This window comes from Mirounga angustirostris, unplaced genomic scaffold, assembly GCF_029215605.1.
Source record: "Mirounga angustirostris isolate CCGP_5_RB_7025 unplaced genomic scaffold, mMirAng1.0.hap1 SCAF_12, whole genome shotgun sequence".
In the NCBI taxonomy this organism is placed as follows: Eukaryota; Metazoa; Chordata; class Mammalia; order Carnivora; family Phocidae; genus Mirounga; species Mirounga angustirostris.
In genome coordinates, this window is record NW_026991720.1 from 45,723,879 (window position 1) to 45,746,999 (window position 23,121).

At 42.6% G+C, this 23,121-nt stretch overlaps 1 protein-coding gene across 1 annotated transcript in view; it reads right to left on the minus strand.

The window, feature by feature from the left end:
- ZNRF2 (zinc and ring finger 2) overlaps window positions 1-9,195 on the minus strand; it is a 104,048-nt gene extending 94,853 nt beyond the window's left edge. The window contains exon 1 of the mRNA XM_045864497.3: window positions 7,948-9,195. Within this exon, the coding sequence (XP_045720453.1) occupies window positions 7,948-8,404 (457 nt within the window). The 5' untranslated portion in view covers window positions 8,405-9,195. The remainder of the gene's footprint in view (window positions 1-7,947) is intronic.
- Between the last annotated feature and the right edge of the window lie 13,926 nt (window positions 9,196-23,121).

The window sequence follows — 23,121 nt, forward strand, 5'->3', positions numbered from 1 at the left end:
TGGCCACTCCTCACCACCTTCAGTGCCACCACCCTGGTCCAAGCCACTGTTATCTTTTGCCCTGATTTTTAACTCCTTGCTTGACTCTTGCCCTCTAGTGTCCACTCTCACACTGTGGCCAGAGTAATCCTTTAAAGGCCCAAGGCCGGTTATGTCAATCTTCTGCTCAAAAAACTCTCAAATGCTGGGATGCCTGGGTGGCTCACTCAGTTAAGCGTCTGCCTTCAGCTCAGGTCATGATCCCAGGATCCTGGGATCCCGCATCGGGCTCCTTGCTCAGCAGGGAGCCTGCTTCTCCCTCTGCCTGACCCTTCCCCTGCTTGCGCGCACGCATGCACGCACAGACTCTTTCTCTCTCTCTGACAAATAAATAAAATCTTTAAAAAACAAAACAAAACTCTCAAATGCCTCTCCATCTCTCTCTAAAACAAAAGTCAAAAAACCAGGTCAGTGGTTGGTTACAAGGCATTTTATGATTCTGCCCCATCCCACTCCTCTCTGCCCTCATCTACAACCCTCTGCATTCCAACTACACTGGTTTCACAGCTTTTCTCACCAAAACACGTCAGGTACATTCACTCCTCAGGGCCTTTCTAGTTAACCATTCCTTCTGCCTGGGTTATGTTTTTCCTTTAGAGATCCTTCATGGCTTGCTCCCTTCCCTCTGCTTGTATGTCAACCTTGTCAGTGAAGTTATCTCCAAAACACTATTTAACATAGGGACAAGTCTCCACCCCACAATCTCTACCCACCTTTCCACTCCATTTTTCCCTGTCACATTCAACACCCACTGACACACTATTTTTGTTTACTTTCTTCCTCAAGTAGGATAGAAGGTCCATGAAAGCAGGGATATGTGTTTTATTTCTTCAGTTCTGTATCCTTAGGACCGTACATGGCAAAGTGGGTCCTCATTAAATACTTACTGAGTGAATTTTGGAACACTGAGCAGTCATTAAAAACCATGTCATAAAAAAATTCAATGTCATGGAAGAAACTAATGAAGTGGAAAGAGCATGTCATCAAAGAATATCTAACCCATGGATAAAAGAAGAGCTCACAAGAGAAATTAGATAGTATTTTTAACTGCATGTTAACAAAACCACTTCAAAATTTGTGGGATTCAGCTAAAGCAATTCTCAGAGGGAAATCTGTAGCTTTAAAATTTTACATTAGAACATCACAAAAGTTTAAAATGAAAAGAATATATAGGATGAATGTTCCAAATTTTATTTCTGGCAGTAAGATTACAAGTGATTTGGGGCGCCTGGGTGGCTCAGATGGTTAAGCATCTGCCTTCGGCTCAGGTAATGATTCCAGGGTCCTGGGATCGAGCCCCACATTGGGCTCCTGGCTCAGCAGGGAGCCTGCTTCTCCTTCTCCCTCTGCCTCTCTCCCTGCTCATGCTCTCTCTCTATATCTCTGTGTCTCAAATGAATAAATACAATCTTTAAAAAAAAAAAGATTACAAGTGATTTGTTATTTGTGTGTGTGTGTTTTTCAGTATTTTCTGCATTTTAGTTTTCTCTAATGAACATGTATTATTTTTATGATTTAAAAAAAAAACAACCATTTCCATCAACTTCTTTTCCTTGGGTTCAATTCTAATCACTGTTCTCCTACTCTGCTTGTCTCTTAAAATTCTTGCTCCCCAGGATTCCATGCCTGCTCCTCAATTTATATTCATCCCTTATTAATCCTATCTATTTTTTGGCTTCACTTAAAATCTGCTAATTGACTATTTCTCAGTTTTTGGTAATGTCCTAAATTACTGATGTATATTTCCAACTGCTTAAAGGATGCTTCTAGATGGAAACCCCATAGCCACCCAAAATTTAACAGGCTTGAAGGAACTCATTTCCTAAAATGTTTTCTTTCCTTTTTTATTTTTTAATATTGGTTAATGACATCACTGTGCACCCAGGTTCTCAATCCTATCAGTTTTACCTTAGAAATCTCACTCAAGTCCAACTTTTCCTCTCCTCCACCAAAGCTATAATTTCAATTTAGGCACCTTCCACCAATTATAGTCTAAAAGAATCCTAGCTTATCTTCCTGCTATCTCTCCCCTAACAAGCAATTTAATCATGAGTAGCAGTGCTCTAACAGTGTCACAGGCCGAGCACTGCACTCCTCAGGAAGGCTGCCATCCATATCAACTATGACCATAGGGGTGCCTACTTTAAAACTTGGTTAAGTAAAACAAAGGTACATCACTATAAAATCCTCAACAAATGGTCCAAATCGACTTTTCTAGTTTCATGTTCTCATCAGTCGTCCTTACACCCTACAATCCAGACACATTTAACTTTTCAATATGCCCTATCAAAATCCAAGGCTTTTGTGGATTCTTCCTTAGTCTGCAGTGTCCTCCCTGCAAAAGACTGCTAAAACCTTACAGTTCAAATGTTACCTGCCTCTATGAAGTATTCCTTACTTGAAACAAGGATACCTTACAAAGCATTTTGTTAAGAGTCCTATTATAGCACTTGTTACAATGTATAATAATCTTAAATTCAACTGAGACCTGAGCAAGCACAGAAGCCTTGTTTGTACCCCTGAAAACTACAATGCCAGTCCCTTAAAAAAAAAAAAAATTCATGTTTACTAAAGCAACATTTACCACATACATTACTACAACTTTTCTAAAGTAAGTGAAAAATGAGTTTAAAAGTAAAGTTAGAACAGTTGTTGCATGTTTAACTGGTCAACGTAAGTCTATAATCAATGTGGTAAACTTTAGGATGGCCACACATGATCCCTGCCTTCTGAAATTTACACCTGTCATTCCCTCCCCTTGAGTCTAACAGACCTGTGACTTGCTTCCAACCAGTGCCAACAGCAAAGCAATGAGCTGTATGTGATTACATGTACATATTTATGTAAGAGTGTATGTAGCACCAGCTCACCTCGCTAGACTGTCTCCTTTGCTGGCTCTGAAGCAGCAAGATGTCATGTGCTTAGCAACTATGAGGAAATGAATTCTGCTAACAACTTGAGGCGGCTTGAAAACAGACCCTTCCCCAATTGAGTCTCTAAATAACAACCCAGTCCTGGCATACTTTTATTGCAGTCTCACAGAGGACCCAAGCTAAAATGAACCCAGACTCCTTACCCATAAAAACTGAGATAATAGATATGTTTTGTTTTGGACAGCAAAATGTATAGTAATTTGTTAATAAGGAGAATAGAAAACTTATAAAATCAGAACCTATGGTATTTCTGAACCCTTTACTGTTTACACAAAAGACATGTCTTCCCCAATTTCTAAACACTTAAACAAGGGTAGAACAAACTTAACTCATTAGTTAATACCAGTCAAATACACGCACAATTAAAACATTTAAGAAGTACTTTGCTACATAAAACTGTTCCTATACTTCTTTTTTAACCCATTTGCTAATATACTCAATCATACATATACCCAGCATATGCAGTAAGTATAATGTTAAGGGAATTCTCCTTATAAACCCAGAATAATCAATATTTTAAAAGCTCGTACCTAATTAACAGTACTGGTAACCAAAAACAAATAAGAACCCACTTACTGGTTTACCAGGCTAAGCAATCAAATTGGAGGGGGCTGGGGACTTGCTGGAGGCACTATCCTTAGTACAAGGACTGGCTTTTCAACTAGCAAAGCATCAGAAGTACTCAGGTCAGGCACCTTTCATATCAGATGATGCCCAGTGCAACACAAACCACTCCTTCCTCCAGCCCACCTTCTACCCTGCAGACAAGAGAACTTTCAGGGGAAAAAAACTGTAAAATAAAGCTGGAGGTGGAAGAAGGGGGGAAAAGAGAATTTTCAAAATATTCCCAAAGCAGAAACTTCCAGGACAGAGCCCACACTTTAGCATAACAAAGCATACAACACCAGGTATCTCCTATAGTGTTTAAAGATATGTGGGATTACAAGTGAGAAACATTAACCGCCAGAGTTGTTCTTTTGGGCAGTGACAAGGGTGGTAGCTAGAAGTGTAATTTTTCTTAGGAAGAAGCAGGTATTTCTCTTCTGCCACACTGCATAAAGGTTTTCAAATGAATAAAAGAAAATTCAGAAACAGGAAGTAGATTAATCACAATAACCCAAATTCAAATATTTTGGCACTAGATACTGGTAAGAAGGGATGACTGAGAATGATTCAGTAACAATTAATGGAGATAATTCACTACCTTAAAAACCTGCATCTTTCTTGAAAATTAGGAGAAATAAATCTGTCTAGAAATACAGATTTCATTTAACATATTCCATTTTAAGAGATAACCCACACTCCTTCAACATAAGGAATGTGTTTCCTAAGTAACACAAGGCGCCTGAATTGGAGTCAGACTACTGAAACCCTCAAGGACACAACAGACCCAAACAAACTCAAGCCAATTAGGAGAAGAACGAAAGCAACTGAGTACCACCAGTTAACTGTCTAGATTAACTCATTTTACATTTTCACTTCTAGACTCATGGACAGGTTATAAGGGAAGCCCACACTATATTTCCAGAAATAATCTCCATTCACTGGTATATTTTATAGTCCTTTTTCAAATACCTTCCCTATCCTTGCTGGATCACTAAAGACTATTCTACCACCCATAATAACTGATTTTATGAACATTAGCAACTTGGTAGTGGAAAAAATGTACACATAAAATAAAGCCAAAAAAAATCCTAAAATACCACCAAGGCTTTTAAATATCAGCCTATATATATCACTAAAGGTCTGTTTTAAAACAAAGGTGATAGACAAGAGAAGGCTTCTGTTCACTTTAATAGTATTAGACTCAGCAGTCCAAAAGAAGTAAAAAAAAGAAGAAAAACCATTCAGTTCTAGGAAATTTCTGTAAACTAAAATATTCTGGATTAAGCACCTCTCTTCTGGTTCTCTCCAGAGAGAACTGAATAAGAATGTACTCAGCTAAAATACATACTCAAAACATAAAACTGACACAGAAAACCTCATTCAATTTGGTAATTCATTATGATGAAACTACTAACAATTCAATTTGCTAGACTACTATTTAAAAAAAAGAAAGAAGTGGTATATTGTTTAGGTTTTTTATAAATTACATGACAGCCCAAAAGAGAATGACAATTTTGCATCTTATTAGTACCATATTTTCTTATTACAAAATAGTAACAAATATCAAAGTTTTACAAAATTACAGCAAAACTTCCCACTAATTCAAAAATAATTCCTTTTCTCAATTTTCAGAGGGAATTACTTCATATATGCCCAAACATTTATACAGTTTGTAACTGAAGACATTAATACTATAATACAAAGAAATTAAATCAATGCAAAGTATAATCAAGTGTAATTTTTTACAGTAAGATTCATCATCTGAAAATAAATATAAAGTAAGATTCATCGTCTGGCTTCCTAAATCTCAGGATGAGGAGAAATATGCTTCTATTAAGTTCCCCTGATAAACCTACCCACTGAAACAGAAGTAAAAATCTCAGTAAAGCAAATGCCAGTAGAAAAATGTGTTTTTACGTTAAGTGTACTCCATCTCCCTGTGTCAACTAGGATTTAAGGTACTGGCGTATTGATTTGTTCCTATCATATAATGGGAACAAGTAATTTCTCTGATCCCCTTTCCCGCTCTCTCCAGTTTTTTATCTGAACTACCAAACACAGACTATTTGACTGTTTTCTCAAATTTCAGAAAAATGATACATAACTAGAATCATTCTAAGAGCAAAGGAGAAAAAAGTTAATCAGTTGGCCTACAATAGCTGCCTTAGGACATTAGGGCTCTATTCTCTGCAGAGACCTGGTTAAGAAAGGCTGCCCCAAGTTCCACAGTATCACTGTGCTATTAGGCCCCAATCATCCTAACCCTGAAAGTACAAAAAGAACTAAGCGCACAGAACTAGGAACTTAAGTAAAAAAAAAGATAAATTTGCTTTGCTTCTATTTTATGAACCAGGTCTTTGTCATTTGCTAATTTACTATGAATTAAAAACCTAAGTGTCAACTATTTGCCCCCTGCTCTGAATGGAAGGTATTTATTTTCAGAAAATAAACCCATACAGATATACTAACTCTTTGTTAAAGGAAATTATTAGCCCTTTAAGTAATTAGTATATTTGAAATAAGATACTAATTTGACAAGCTGCTTCTTACTCCTTTAGCGAACTTTTAAATATATCTTTTGACAACTGCTAAATGCAAATTTTCACTTTAAAAAGATATTTTTAAAAACCAGCTTATCCTTTATTCTTGCACTAATCTCCCATTCTCAAGAAAGTGTCTTTCATGGGGGCGCCTGGGTGGCTCAGTCGTTAAGCGTCTGCCTTCAGCTCAGGTCATGATCCCGGGGTCCTGGGATCGAGCCCCGTGTCTGGCTCCCTGCTCTGCGGGAAGCCTGCTTCTCCCTCTCCCACTCTCCCTGTTTGTGTTCCCTCTCTCACTGTCTCTTTCTCTGTCAAATAAATAAAATAATCTCAAAAAAAAAAAAAAAAACTGTCTTTCGTTATTCCTCAGTGTAGTGGCTACAGCTGTGTTAATTAAGATCAAACTAACCTTCCACTGTGTTAATTATGATCAAATCACAGTAAGGAAAGCACTATTTCTTTTTCTCAAAAATGAAAGTTTTTTTTTAGTGGCCCAATTTTAGTAAATACCAATATTGCTATTTCCGTAGCAAAATTATAACTAAAGTAGTTAAGAGTTGTTCTATACTGAATGTGCAAAGCAGCATTAAAAACATGAAAAAAACTAAACATGACATTCCCATTCTCAATATGCTAACATGAATATTGATAGTACAGAATATTAGAACAGATCAATTACATTACTGAACATTCCACTTCACCAACTCCAATTTCTCGCATATATAAACATGAAAAAAAAAGGGCCACAAAAATGGAGGGAATGGTTTCCTCAGTTTCAGCTGTGCTCACTTGTGCATTTATGTAATATCACAATGCAGTGACATGGGAATGTTTATCTTCTATAAGTCGGCCTCTCTAACCAGATTAAACTTCCAATTTCTTCTCATGGACTGTCAAGGAAGAGGTGTCTTGATTCGTTTAGGATATTAACCGTTTTGAGGTAAAGTAAATCACTACTGAACATAACTGAAGAGGCCAAATTCCGTTTCCTCAGATCAAGTGCACCCTTCCTGTTTCTACATAAAAGCACATCATATTGCTATTAAAAATTTCCACTTATCACAAGTGACTTTTCCTGAACTCGTAGTCAACACTGCTTTTCAAAAGCCCCTATGCTTTTACTGCGTCTTTTCGGCAGAGTTCCCATAAGAAACTGCTTTCAATTTTTAAAATGCCCTGTCCAAATTAAGAGGGGCTCACATCAATCATTCTTCTAAAGTAGCAGTTCACTGGGGTCAAAAATACATTTTCCGTCACACATTCAACCAATTAAACTGTATGCAGTAGGTGGGGCTGTTTACATAGACTTAAGGATTACAGTTTTATATTAACAGCCCCACCGAAATAACTCCCTCCTTTTTCAAATACTCATATGTTCCTTTGAGACCCTCGGACTCTTGGTCTTTAAAAAACGCTCACCACTTGAGTCCCCAGTTAGAACTACGTTTGGCCACCGGTCTCCTGACTTCCTGACACCAAAAGCCACAAGCACGAGGGCTGTTGCATCGGTTTGTTTCAGAAACAATCTTCGCTCCATTCACCCCAAGGGGAAAACAAGGGCTTCCTCTACTGGGCCCCCACTGTGAGGCGGGGGGTACCCCCGGCGTCTAAAAACCAAAGCCCAGGGAGAGGCGGGAGCGGCGCGGCCGGGGTTAAGTGGCGGCTTTCCTCCCCAGAGGGGCGAGCCGGCCGGGCCGCGCGGCAAAGCCGCGGCGCTCAGGCTGAAGGAGAAAAGGAGAAGGATAAACCCCAGCGCGGCCGTGGCGCACGTGCGGCTCGCGAGAGGCAGGGAACCGGGGCGCCGGGGAGCGGAGGGGAGGGAGCCGTACCTCCAAACATGTGCGGCGAGAGGTGCGCTGGTAAGGAGCCGATCACCAGGCGCGGCCCGCCGGAGCCCCCGCCCGCCGGCCGGTCTCTGCTGCCGCCGCCGTCCTCGGGGCTGCTGTGCACCGAGTCCTGCGAGCCGTACGGGCCGCTGCTGCTGTTGGGGATGCTGAAGGAGGACTGCGCCGCGCGGGCCGCCGACGCCACGCTCCCCACGGCCCCGCCGAGCGAGCGACTGCGCGGGGCCGCCGAGGCCGCCGCGGCGCCGCCGGAGGCGCTGGGCTGGTGCGCGCCGGGCACCTGAGCCGGAAACCTCCCCGCGGCCGCGGCCCGCGCCCCGGTGCCGCCGCCGCCGCCCGCGGTCCCATTGGTCCCTCCGCTGCTGCTGGAAGGTAGATCCGAGCCCGAGTAGGCGCGGGTGCGGCCGTTAGCAGCGGCCGGGCCGCTCTGCTTGGCGCCCATGGCCGCCCTGCCCCGGGCCGGGCCCGCGCGCGGCGCCCCGAGCGCCGGGAGGGCGGGAGCGAGCGCAGGAGCGAGCGGGCAGGGCCGAGGCGCCGCGGCCGGCGCAAGGAGAAGCCCGCACGTCCAGGGCCGCCGCTCGGCGCCCCTAAGGGCGGTCGGCGCCCGGCGCGCTCTTGTGTTGGGGGCGGCGGGCGAGACCGGCGGCCTGCGGGAGGTCGCGGGAAACGAGGAGAGGAGAGGAAGGAGGTCGGGCGGCGGCGGACGCCACTCGCCAGCTCCGGCGGGAGGGGCGGCTCAGGTGGTTGTGCGGCTGCCGCTGGTTTCGGTTCTAGTGCGCCGCGACGGGTCGCTGCCGCTCTCTGCCGTCGTCGCCGCTCTCTGCGCCCCGGGCCTCGGTACCGCCTCCTCCCGGGCGGCCGCAGCTACCGCCGCCATCCTCCGGCTCACACGGCGGCTCGTGGGTGAGTGGGAGGCACCCGCCCAGACTCCGCCGGGGCCACCTTCCCTCCTCCCCCAGCCACCCAGCTGTTATTAACGGAGAAAGTGGAAAAACGGGTGGCGCGTGAGGGGAGGATGGAGGAGGGGATGAAGGGAGGGAGGGGCGGCGCGCGCTTCCCGGCAACCGTCGCCCCACTCCCCCCTGCGAAGGAGGGGCGGGGGGGAGGTTCTGGGCCACGAAGGTGGGGGTGCCCAGTAGGGGAGGAGGTTCCCCGGCCCTCGCACCGGAAGGCCGAGGAGCAGCACCGCTCCAAAGTGCACCCGGCCTTGGGTGTTTGGGTCGCAGGCGGTTGGTTGCCCCACCCCCGCCCCCTCGCGCCGCCCGGCGGATTGGCTTCCGCCGGCCCGGCCCCGCCTCCCCCGGCCGCGGCCTTCCCGCCCCGGCCCCGCCTCGCCAAGGTACAGCGGTGTGGTAGGTGCCGCCACCCGTGGACTCGGTGATGGACAGGTCGTTGGCCACGCCCCCTCCTCCTGGACGCGCCCCCTCCTCCACCGCGGGGCCTAAGCGGATTGGAGGGACGGAGCCCCTCGGGGCGCCAACCAGAAGGCGGCCTCTCCTCTCGCACGTGGCCCTGGGACCCTGGATTAGACCGCGTCTCCAAACTTCACGTTTTCCCAGCTAGGGCTGGGAATGGCTGTGTCCTGAGCCTCCAGTTTGGGTGGGTGTTAACCTCCTCGCTGGTGTTACTCAGAGTGTGTCTTTTAAATAAAACAGAAGCTCAGCAATGTTGATGATAAAAGACTAAGAACCGCAAAAACATAAGAAATAACCAAGAAGGCAGAAGTCAACTCCATCTTAATTAGATTTACCCCATAAAACTGACCGCGGAGGAAGCGCAGTTGGAAGAACTAAAGATAATCCAGCCTGACCTTCAGTTGTAAGGCAAAAACCGTGGTGCAGAGAAAGCTGCGTCTGATTTAGAAGATCTGGGGTCTAGGTCAGGGATCAGAAGTAAACTACGTGTAGTGAGCAAACTTTACCTTTTTGGACTTTAGTTTCCTGATCTGGGATGTTTGTATTAAATCCCTAGGGCACTGACAGCTTTAAAATCCTGCAGTTTCTCTAGGGGCACCTGGCTGGCTCAGTCACTAGAGCCGGAGACTCGATCTCTTGGTTGGTGAGTTCAAGCCCCACTTAAATAAATAAACTTTAAAAATAATAACAAAAGCCTGTAATTTCTCTAAAGTGGAATTTAGCAAAATTCTCCTCAGTTCATTTCTAACTGTGATGTAGTATCTTGGTGGCAGAGCATGGTCTGGATATCCATTTTGAAAATTCCTGAAGTGTCCACTATGTGAAAATAATAGCAACTGGTATTTTTGTACGAACTGCAAAAATAAATACCTTATCTTTTTTCCACATTTGTAATGTCATTTATGTAAAGATTTTCATCATTCAAGTATGAAAATTAAGTTTTCAAACAAAAGTGAAGAATATATAAAGCATCTGAAGATGTGAATGTATGCATATATTTATCAATATATATGTATCAGTGTGTGCATATATATATATAGGGAAATGGAAAAATAAAGCTACTCAATGGAAATCTAAAATTATTTCATCCTGTGTACAGCTTACTGAAACCATTGGTTACTTGGTAAGCAGAGAAAAATTTGAAAGGCTAAAGTGGTAACCAGAATGACAAGTTCTAATTCAAGAAGGTATTCAGTGATTTGATCTGATTTAACTTTTATTGAATGAGGCCTTTGGTGTAAAACTCTGGTTCAGCAGGAATATAGAAAAGTAACACACTATGATTTAAAAAAGGAGTAAAGGACTTCTGCAAGTCTCTGAGGAGCTAACAACTGGTAAGTTAAAGGATTTCACATTCATCATTATATATGCATTTTAAAAGTTTAGGTGACTATAATATGGAGCAAATGCCATTCAGTAGTTAAAACTATTAAATGAAAAGATTTAATGATAAAACTGTATGACTCAGTCGTATTCAGATTTAATTATATTTTGCTTCATCACATCCAAACTTAGGTTTATTTTTAAATCATTTTTACTCAGATGGTAATTACACCTGAAAGCACTCAACATTTATTCCTAACTAGGAAAAAAAAAAATCCCCTGATAGCACCAGGTTTCTAACATTCACATCATCCACAACAGCTGGAATTTTACATATGTCTGAACAATTGTTTGATTTATGTCCCTTCCTCACAAGACTAAATTCCCTGAGAGCATGGAAGGCATGTGGGTTTTTTGCTCACCATCAGCAGTGCTTGGCACGCAGTAGCCTCTAGGTAAGTATTTGTTGAATAAATGAGTGGCTAGAAAGTCATTTACAGGCTGAATGTTGGACATAAGAGAATGGAAATTGAAGCGGATTATGAAGCTCATAAGTATGTTTTTTGTGTTCGTCATGCCAGGCAGAACATTAGTCAGGACAGGCTAAGCTACAGAGCAGAATTAAACCACTAAACTTGAGGATCATAATGCCCAGAAAGCACATTGTGAGCTCACCTGGTCTGCCCTCTCATCTCTCTTCAGACGGTTCCCCACCTGAGTGGCAATCTTGGGTTTCTCTTCAAGTGGTGGCTCAGGGACCCAGGCTCTTACGCAGTGGCTAAGCAGGCCCCCAGACTCCTCACAGAGCCCTTCTCTGAATCCTGTGTACCTGGCTGGCCAAAGAAAAAAGGCAGATATTGAAAGATGTTTCAGCCAAGCCTGGAAGGGTTTGCGTCCCTCCTACCCACTATCCATGCTGGCAGAAATCAGTCACATGTTCTAACCCAACTGCAAAGGGGTCAGGAAGTGCAGTCTTAGGTGTGTGCCCAGGAAAAAAGAAATAATTTTGTCAAGCACATAGCAGGCATGTCTTTGCCACACACACAAGAACAGTTGCCTGACTGGCAAATATCTAAGCTAAATATTAAATCTTAGTAAAACTTTATACAATAAAAGTTAAGTTAAATGAAAAATTTCTCATGATAGTTACTGTTATTAAGACATCAAAATGTAGTAAAGAAAAGCTAATTTTTTGTGTGCATGCAGATCAACTAAATCCTATCTACTTTAAATTGTGTTTCTAGAAATACCATCTAACAGAACTCTTAATTTAGTCATGTAGATCAGTGATTCTTGAAGAACAATCTCCAGATTAACAGTATCTGTGTTGCCGGGGAACTTGTCAGAAAGGCAGATTGTCAGACCCCCCACCCCAGGCCTACTGAATCAAAAAGTGCTTGAATAAGCACTCTAAAAGGTTCTGATGCACATTAATGTTTGAGAAACACTGATCTAGGGAATCACTGGTTAGTTTAAAAAAAATACCATGTTAAGATGTGATCATCATTTTGATTAAGTGCCCTCTCCATATGGATGTCCCCTGTGACCCCACTGCAACCACATCATCACTTACTTCAGTATTCCCACTACATGCTATATATTAATGCTTCCCTTCACAGCACTGATCATGCTGTTGATCTTGCTTGCTTGTCACTAAACAGTGTGGTCTGTGAGAGGCCTCATATCTATTCTATACCTCCCACACCTAACACAGTGCCTAGCACCTCTGATGGACAATAAATGATCTGTGAATATTCTTCAATACATGATTGTTTCTTGAAGGTCACACATGACCTTATACTTACCCTCCTTGACATCCCCTCTGTGGTATATGCCCCCACCTCCATTTCTCTCTGGGTAGGCCTTTTTGATTCTTTCCCCACGAGGATTCTGGAGTTAGAAAACCTTCGCTTGCTATGTTCTTTCCTTGGCCCTCTTCCTTCCCCCCTCACTCTTTCTCAAAACGGGAATCCACATTAAGCTGTCAGTGTGTTTTATCATCAAACAGTTCTGGCTTCATATCAAATTTGTCTCTTATTATACCCTACCAGTTCTTCAAAAATTAAAAGTGCTGCTTCACTTAGATCAGTACACTTGGGTGTACATACATATCTAGAACTGAAACAAGTTTTATGAGCTCATACCCATGCAACATGGGATGCACTCCATTTTCTTTTGTATTCCATTTCACTTTTGTAAAATGCTGGTCACTGCCTACAAAATTGATTTTACAACCCACCAATGGGTTGTAATCTGCAGTTTGACTAACGATGGTCTCAATCCGTGCTTTGCAAGCTTTAGTGCACTGAAGAATCACCTGGAGATCTTGTAAAAGCAGACGACCAGGCCCCACCCTCCATGATTCTCATTCCCTAGATCAGGGTTGGGCCTTGAACATTTGCGTTCTCACAAGCAGCCCAGCGACACTGGTACCACAAGACCTCAGACTGTACCTGGAGAAGCACTGGTCTACATGATGCTTTCCTCTGCATAATCAGAACTATTCTTTTTCATCTCCTCATGACTCTTAAGTAACAGAGCCCCAGCTCTTTAAAATTCCTAATCTTTTAAGCTTTTTCATATGCTCTATTTTTCTTCTTCCTCCCATGATTAAATGGTGATAGTTTGACCCATGACTTTTGGGGTTTGAAATTAGCTTGAATTATTAAAGCACTGCACGTGGACAACATGGGTGGCCGGAAACCCACACTGGAGCAGAGAAGCTGGTTGTAGGCTTGTCAGTAAAAATACCTGACTGATGGGGCACCTAGCAGAGCATGTGGTATAGAGATTACTTAGAAAAATAAAAATCTTAAAAAAAAAAAAAAGACAAAAAAAACTTGACTGATGGGTTTGCTGTTACCCAGTTTGGATTTCAGTTGAAGTGAGTCTCTTCTCTTTGGCACTTACTCTTTTGTGTGCTTCTCTTCCCTCTCTAGCCCACTCTTTTATTTTAATTGATTAATTTTAATTAATTAAAACTTCTTTAAAATTTTAATTCCCATATAGTTAACATACAGTGTTGTGTTAGTTTCAGGTGTACAACATAGTGATTCCATAATTCCGTATATTACTCAGTGCTCATCAGGACAAGTGCCCTCCTTAATCCCCATCACCTATTTCACCCATCCCCTGCCCACCTCCCCTCCGGTGACCATCGGCTTGTTCTCTATAGTTAAGAGTCTGTTTCCTGGCTCATCTCTCTCTCTCTCTCTTTGACTCTCTCTCTCTCTCTCTTTTTTTTCCTTTGCTCATTTGTTTTGCTGCTTAAATTCCCACATATGAATGAAATCATATGGTATTTGTCTTTCTCTGACTTTTTTCACTTAGCGTTATACTCTCTAGCTCCATCCAGGTTGCTGCAAATGTCTTGTCCACTCTTTTACTTTTTTAGTAAGTAAATTATACACCCAAGGTGGGGCTTGAAACTCACAACCCCAAAATCAAGAGTTGCATGCTCCACCAACTGAGCCAGCCAGGTGCCCCTGTCTTTTTTTTTTTTTTTTTTTTTTTTTATTTGACAGAGAAAGACACAGCGAGAGAGGGAACACAAACGGGGAGTGGGAGCGGGAGAAGCAGACTCCCTGCCCAGCAGGGAGCCCGATGCGGGACTCGATCCCGGGACTCCAGGATCATGACCTGAGCCGAAGGCAGTCGCTTAACCAACTGAGCCACCCAGGCGCCCTAGGTGCCCCTGTCTTGCCCACTCTTTTTAAAGGTGGCAGGGCAGAAGGCCTGCCACTCATTCATCCTCTCAGTACAGCCCACAGCCTCCCAATAGGGCTCTCCTGCAGCCAGCACCAGACCTGCACTTTTTGTTAAAGTCTCTGCCATCCCATGTTTCCTCTCATAGTATGTAAAAGATGGCCGTGGTTTTGCCCCCCCCACACACGTTTTTTTAGTGTTATACACTACCCAGTCTCTTTACCAAACTATAGGACTATCTATATAATCACCTATCTTTAAATAGGCCTTTTTCCTCTTAGTATATATCATTTCTTTAAAGAAATAAATGGACCATCTAAAATTTACCTTTTTAAAAAAAAGATTTTATTTATTTATTTGAGAGACAAACAGAGAGCTCAAGCAGGAGGAGGGCAGAGGGAGAGAGAGAAGCAGACTCCCCACTGAGTGGGGAGCCTGAGGTAGGGCTCGATCCCAGGACCCTGAGATCATGACCTGAAGTCAGACGCTTAACCAACTAAGCAAGGTACCCCCCAAATTTATCTTAATATGTCCTGCAGAAAACACTGTTTAGGATTTTAGTGGTGATTAGAAACTTGTATCTTACATTCTAAAACTAAAGTTAGTTTAGAGAAATATTTAGGGATCACATTGTTGGGTAATTTTTCAGAGAACGTCCATAATTTATATAATGCCTTTAACACGCTTTTACTTTTCCATCACGAGTCAGCCAAATTCTTTCTTCCCTTTACTCTTATTGATCTTTTAATCGACGATGCCTATCTTACAAAGGATGGAGCCAATTGTTACCAGATTATAAGCACATGCCATGAAGTGGGTGAGCTCAGGCCAGGGTTAGGCCCTGGCTCTGTCTAGCGCTAGCTGTGGGATTTAGGGCAAACTACTTAACCTGGCTAAACCTGTTTCCTCTGTAAAATGCAGAGGATCATAAGACCAGTCTCACAGAGGAGTTGTGAGTCTCAAATGACTCAGTCTATTTGAAAATACTTTGGAATGTGTTAATAGATACACGAATTTTTATCTCACTGTCATTATCTCTAGTAGGTTGTACTAATTTGCATACGATCTCTAGCAGGTTGAGATATTCTAATGTATGCTAATACTCACTGGAATTGATTTTACTACTTCGCATAATTTTAATGCATTATTGACACTTAAGGCTTAATGGTAATAACTGTTTAGTAGTAATTTACTAATAAGTATGTACATCACTGATCTTGACACTATGACATGTCATGATGACAGACCTACATCTTTCTACCATGGGCTGGATGGTTGTACATGCATATATATCTCTATGAAATTTGAAAAGAAGTTGTCATTGAGAGACCAGGGATTAGCTATTTGAAATCTCTAATACTTAAAGCTTCTTCTTCTTTTTTTTAAAAAAAAATATCTTTTGATTCTAGAGGGCAGTTAAATTCCACTTTCACTAAGGAGACTTTGAGGTTCTGATTAGATCCAAATGTGTTGTAAAAGCATTTCATGTTAATCAATCGGTGACCAGATTCCTAAGCTATGTTAAACATAGATTCTGAATCATTTTCCTTTCTAAATACAGCTTGAGACACAATGTCAGCACCTATTTTTATTATCTAAAAATAACTTAATTCTTCCTTATCAAAATGGCATAGAGTAGTAATCAGAGCTTAAATATTTATATTATGCTCTACTCTCAATCTACTTTGGCTTGCAAATGATATTAAAAAAAAAAATCGTTAAAAGCCCTTATTTTAAAACCCTTAATACAAAACAACCACAACCCATGCTGCTTTTCTCCCATTATGAAGAAATCGCTCAGATTCCATACATAGTGTTTTAAAAGGAATCCCTGATCTTTATTAGGATCTACTGTTGAAACGATATAACACTGAGTGGCAAGGTGTGACATGGGGTCAGTACCAAGGGAATTTTCCCGGCCTACTGAAGTGAAGAATAGCTTGGAGAAAAAAATAGCTCTCTGCTACATACTGCATGCGGCTCCGCCTCCAATGCATATGCACTCTCATCCCTGCCCTGCTTCCTACCACTGCTCTAAATCACTATGGTTATCCATGAATGATTAAGAAGTCTTATAAGACATTTTCCTTTACCACCTCCTCCCACCAAAGGTAGCCAAAGCCCCAGTAAAGGCAAGCTCCTTATTTTGGGCCCAGATTGCATAAGGATCCCAAGTACGGAAACTCTGTTTCTGTTTTATTCTTAATTCTCTACAGTGCCTGCTTGTAGAGCTTCCAGACAATCTGCACACAGAAGACATTCAGTAACTGCTGGGGATCGCCAGGGACAGCAGTGATAGCGCATGTCCTGAATTACTACCCACTTAACAGGCTGTCGTTACCATAGTCGTTACCAAGTTTGTGTGTATCACATTTGCTGTCTTCTACACTCTTTGGCCGGGGCAGTCCATGCCCTGGGTGGCCAGTTCCCCTGGAGTTGCTACCGATTGACATACGTTCCCAGGTTAGGCCAGGTTGGGAATGGAAGCTCATAATTGCAGGTCTAACTTTCCTGGGCAACAAGTGAAAACCATAGCAACAAGAGCTACTGTTCAGCCTGCCCCACCCTCTATTTCCCAGAAGCCAGACGGGCTCTCTGGCAGTCCTCTAGGGATACAGGTCTAACCTGGGTAGGCATTAGAACATAGCCTGAGCTGGGTCGTCCCTAGTGCCTGGAGACATCAGGATACCTTGGGACCCATACTGGAGATGTCTTCATTCCTTAAACCAAAAGTGACTGGACATCAGTAATGTGCTGGTTCTTGTGTTTAGCACTAGGGATGCAAAAGTTAAACCAAACAGTGTCCCTGCCTCCAGAAACCTTACAGCTTATAGTCAGGGGACACAGATATAAATAATGAGATGATTCGAGTGCAGTGTGGTAAATGCATGCTGGAGCTGAGTGCTGGGATGGGGTTTGGGTGAAGGACAAGGATGCATTCCCAGAAGTGGTACTGAGCTGAGTCTTGAGAGAGAGACAGTTGGCTTACGCAGCCACAGGCATTCTAGGCTGAGGGAGCATGAAGCAGGGGAGAGCTTTGAGCATCAGAAGCACTGCAAGCAGTTCATTAGAGCTGGAATGAAGAGTAGGAGGCCATGAGGTGAGCTAATAACCTGGAAAAGTAGGTTGAAGCAGACTCTGTTAGAGTCTAACAGGCTTGGTATGCTGGGCTAAGAGGTTGGAATGATTCCAGAAGGCAAAAGGGAACCACCTCACAAACAGGGAAGTAGCATGATTGTATTTACAGTTTAGAAAGATAACTCAGGAAGTATTTTGGAGGATTTATTGGTAGGAGGGAGGAAAACAGTACCATAGAAGACTGATTAAGAGGCTGATGTAGGGCAGATTCAAAAGCTATTAAGAGACTAGCCTCCACCAGTCTTGCAGACCAATTGGATGTTGTGCATGACTGAGAAGGAACAGTCAGGATGACAGTGAAGCTTTCTGGTCCCTGGTAGCACTAGGTGGGAAATATGGGGGAAAGATCAAGCTTGAGAAGTAGGGAGCACAAGTCAGCTTTGCAAGGCAGAACGAAACCAGCCTTGAGGTTGTGGCAAGGCATGGGGTTAAGCTCTGTTGGCTTTAGACACCCAATCCTATGTGGAATTTGCCTGGGGGTATAAATGGGTTATTTTAGTCAGGTTTCTCAGAATCCTGGATTTCATCTTGCACAATGCTTGTCAGTGCTGGAGCCCTGTCTCCTGCCCTCCCTGCTAACTGGGTGCCATTCTCAGGAGAGACAGCCTGAAAGTGGGGGGTCACCAGGGGCAGCAGAGCTGGTGCTTTGCAGTCAGACTGGAGAGTGACCAAATATTAATGCTGGGTGTGGCAAATTTATTTTTCTTCATTGTTAACATTCCATGAGCAAAGGAAATTTAGGGCTTGTTATTTTCCAACACAGTCTACCATACAAACAGCAGTTTCCTATTACACTAAATTAGGCTATTAAAAAGTTCATCACCTCAAACATTGCATCGTATATATATATATATATTTTTTTTGACAGAGAGAGAGAGAGCGAGAGCAGGAACACAAGCAGGGGGAGTAGGAGAGGGAGAAGCAGGCTTCCCACCGAGCAGGGAGCCCGATGTGGGACTCGATCCCGGGACTCTGGGATCATGACCTGAGCCGAAGGCAGACGCTTAACGACTGAGCCACCCAGGCGCCCTCATCGTGTATTATTTTTAAAAAGATGACTATGTTAGGCAGAAACATGCCCACCTAAAGATGTCCATGCCCTCCTCCCTGGAGCCTGTGGGTACGTTACCTTACATGGCAAGAGGGACTTTGCAGGTGTAAATAAATGAAGGAGCCTGAGATAGGGAGACTGTCCTGGATTATGTGGGTGGGCCCGATGTAATTACCTATAAGTGAAAGAGGAAGGAGGAGAGGCAGAGGTGGAGGAGGTGGATACAGTAGGAGAACCTGATTGGCCATTGTTGCCTTTGAAGACAGAAAGGGGCTGCAAGCCAAGGAATGCCAGTGGCTTCTAGAACCGGGAAAAGGCAAGGAAATGGATCCTCTCCAAGAGCTCCCAAGGGGAGCGCAGGCCTGCTGACACCTTGATTTAAGCCCGGTTAGACCCACTGTGGATTTCCGACCTCTATCTAGAACTGTAAGAGAAAAGATTTGCGTTGTTGCAGGCAACCGAGCTTGTGGCAATTTGCGAAGGCTGCACAAGGAACCTGATACAATGACTCTTCTTTAAGATTTCAGAAGCCCCCTGACTACAGGCTGCCTCAAAACCAGAAAAAAATCGAATAAACCTCACCCTGAAATCCTTAAATCCTTATGTGGCTAATCATACAAATTTTTCCCTTGGCTCCCTGCCTGCTCTTAGCCATGGTGGCATAGACTGTTGTGGTCTCCCGGGGCCGGGCACTACAGGTATCTGTGGTAGCATGCTGCTTTTATTTATTTTATTGGTGTTTTTTTTTTTTTTTAAGATTTTATTTTTATTTATGGGGGGGTGGGTAGGAGAAGCGGAAGGAGAGGGACAAGCGCACTCAGGAGTGAACTGGGAGCCTGACGCCGGGCTCGATCTCACGACCCTGAGATCACGACCCTGAGATCATGACCTGAGCCGAAAACCAAGAGTCGGCCGCTTAACTGACTAGAGCCACCCAGGCGCCCCAGCATGCTGCTTTTCAATGACCCTATGTGGCACACAGCCCTGACTTCCCATTACCCGCCTCAAAACGGCCTCGCCGACCGCCGCCTAAATGCAAGCATTGAGATTAGAAGGTCACGGTATTAAAAAGAGCAGCCTTGGATTCGGGGTTTTTGTGTTTTAAAAGATGCAAGTAGCCGATATCTTTAGTGAAACTAGGGTTCTGAAGAGAGGCCCTTGTTTGCCAGGATTTGCGGAAGGCCCCTGGGTGAGGTCCCGTCCATCTCCCGCAGAGGAAAGAAGGTGGCAGCTGGGAAAGTCCACACTGACATCTAGTGATACAAAACTGCACTGCCAAAGGCTTGAAACCTGAAGCAGTTTGCATCAATGGGCTCCTCATTTCTGAGGTGCGTCACCCCCCCCCCCCACGCCACCCCCAGGGCTCAACACCCAGTGTGGACCAGGGGATTCCAGCTGCCTGGGGTGGGGGTGGGGTTACTAAGGCAGGTTGGGCTTCCTTACACTTATGTGCACGGGTGCAACGTTTAGCCCCCTGACAATTCTAGCTGTTTATTTTTTGAAATGATTATTTCCACACATTGTAAAGCTAAAGATTTTACCTCAAAACGGCTATCTGTGCTTCTGGTGGCTAGACATTTTAATGCCAAAATGAGTTTCTAAGAGCATTTACATTTTCTAGGTTCACTGAACAATTCCTTTGGCTGTGATGTCCTGAGCAAGAAACAACCTGCATCAGGGACGGAACAAGTAGAGTAGGTATGCTCTTCTTTGCCCTGAGAACTTTGTCTAAAGCATTTGGTTTTCATCAACTATGAAGCCGAAAGCACAGAAGAAACGGCAAAGAATGCTCCTTCCATTTTCCCATTGTTCTCTGATGCACATGGTGAAAATAAGTCAACAGAGATAAGATTTCTATTTCTTTCCTTAATGGGGGCAAAATTAGAAGCAAGGCTGGATTTTGAAGGCTGGTGCAGTAATAACCCAGGTGAAAAATGCTGAGGGATTTGCACAACAAACGTGAATGTACTTAATGAGCTTTACACGTAAAAATGCTCAAAATGATAAATTTTGTTATGTACATTTTACTAGAACAACAACAACAACAAAATAATGAGAGGCTTCCCTGCATCAGTAACAGTAACAGTGGGAATGGAAGAAGATTCAACAGGTCTAATCAAATGATTAGATGCAGATACATTTGCATATCATGCTCATGCACATTAAGGGCAGATGAACAAATGTTAACCTCCAGCACACTAGTGTCCGAAACACTCTTACAACTTTCTCATTGAAACAAACAGAGCTAAACATTATGAAATAATCAGATTTTACAACATGTGTTTTTTCATACACGATAGAGTATTTTCTTTTATGACATGTCAGTATCAACCTTCAAGCAAATCATGCAGATGGGAAATAAAATGTACTGCACTAAAACACACACATTTAGCAGAGAAAAGGCAAAAAAAAAAAAAAAATCCAGAGGCATCTTCTGATTCAGTTTTGACTGTCAAAAATATGAGAGGTAAAAAGCATTACCAGAACTCAGTTGCTTCCGTGAGGCAAGGAACAAAGGAAAAGATAAGTAGGAAGGAACCTCAGATACGACTTGTGCAAACAACAGATTCCTAGGTTCATAGGTTTGGAAAAGATGATTTGTTACTTTTTAGAATTTGCAATACACTGAAATTGTGATTCACTGAAATTCTAGGGAGGAATTAGAAAAGGTCTTGAATTCCTTCAGTAAAACATAACATTTCCATTAAATGTTCAGATGTGCATCTATCTGGTTTCTCCAGTATATCTTTTTAACAGATGGCATACTACTAATAAATGTTATTTCTTCATTCCTATCCCCTACCAATGATTGGGTTAAGAAGTGAAAAATACTGTCAAGACCAGTATTAATGAGGAGAATGACAGCCATGATTAGGATTTCATTTTAATACAGTAGGATTTTTTCTACTGAATTAAAATTATTTGATAATAACTCATGAGTTTCAGTAAGAAAAGAGTTTCCTCTGTAGATCACAAGGAACTTAAAATCTACCACTCCTAAAAAAATTTTTAAAGCCCCACCATACAGAAAATTTACTTAGATACACACAGACTTTAGAGAAATAGGAGTTTTGGAAAGCCAGGCCATCTCCTTTAAGATTTTGTAAACTCATTATCAGGCAGGGGAAGAGCAAGTGTCTATTACCTTCAATGACCAGTATGAGAATGAATGTGACTTACAGTCAAATTTGAAATGGTGATGGCTTGATAAATTGAATAATAGAAATTGTCTTGTTTTTCACGTTTAGTGTAATCAAGTTAATGGCTTTTGTATAATTTTCCAAACTACTTAATGGATATTTTTTTAAAAGATTTTATTTATTTATTTATTTATTTGAGAGAGAGAGAGAGAGCATAAGCAGTGGGAGGGGCAGAAGGAGATGGAGAGGGACAAGCAGACTCCCCGCCCAGTGGAGCTTGATCCCAAGACCCCAAGGTCATGACTGAGCTGAAGTCAGACATCAACCAACTGAGCCACCCAGGCGCCCCCTTAATGGATATTTTATGATTTAAAATAATTTGTCAGACAAAATATAAAGAATCCAGAGTATCAATTTGTACCTGTTAGAGCAGGAAGAAATTTGTATGGGTTGGAGCAGTAATTCTAGGCATTGATCTACAGACCAAAGCCTGTCTGTGATGAAATATTCATAGTGGTATAAGAAAAATTAGGACAATGCCGTAGTTGCTTTTCCAAAAATCTGTATAAAGCTAAATGTCTTCAAACAGTATGGTGATCCCTAGAAAAATTAAACATACAATTACTATATGACCCAGCAATCCCCACCTCTGGGTATATACCCAAAAGAATTGAAAGCAGGGATTCAAACAGATATTGTATACCCATGTTCATAGCACCATTATTCACAATAGTTAAAAGGTGGAAGCAACCTGTGTCCATCCATGGATGATATATTAACATTGTATAGACGTACACTGGAATATTATTCAGACTTCAAAAGAAAAGAAATTCTGATACATGCTACAACAAGAATGAAATGTGAGAACATTATACTAAGTGAAATAAGCCAGTCGCAGAAAGACAAATACAGTATGATTCCACTTGTATGAGGTTAACTAAAGTAGCCAAATTCATAGAGACAGAAAGTAGAATGATGGTTGCCAGGGGCTGTGTCCCAGAAAATGGGTAGGACTTCCAGGGAAGGCAAGTCCTTCTGAAATCTCCAACAACCAATACTATATAGAAGGTTTCTTTGTTTCTAACACTAGTCCTTCACACTGGAATTTGAATACATTTTTTCTTTACTCTTCCAGGCTAAGTTGTCTAGGTATTGTGGCTCATTGTTTGCTCAAGGAAAAACTGAAGCGATTAAGTCAGGTCTTTCAAACTGTAGGTTATAACTCATTAGTGGGGCAGGAGACCAATTCAGTTAGGCATGACCAATATATAAATATATATATATATATATATAGTCTAATGAGAGAGAAGTGTATTGAAAGACTAGAAAATATCAAAGTGCATCACACACAGTGAAGGTAAATACTGTTTCATGAAACTTTATATAT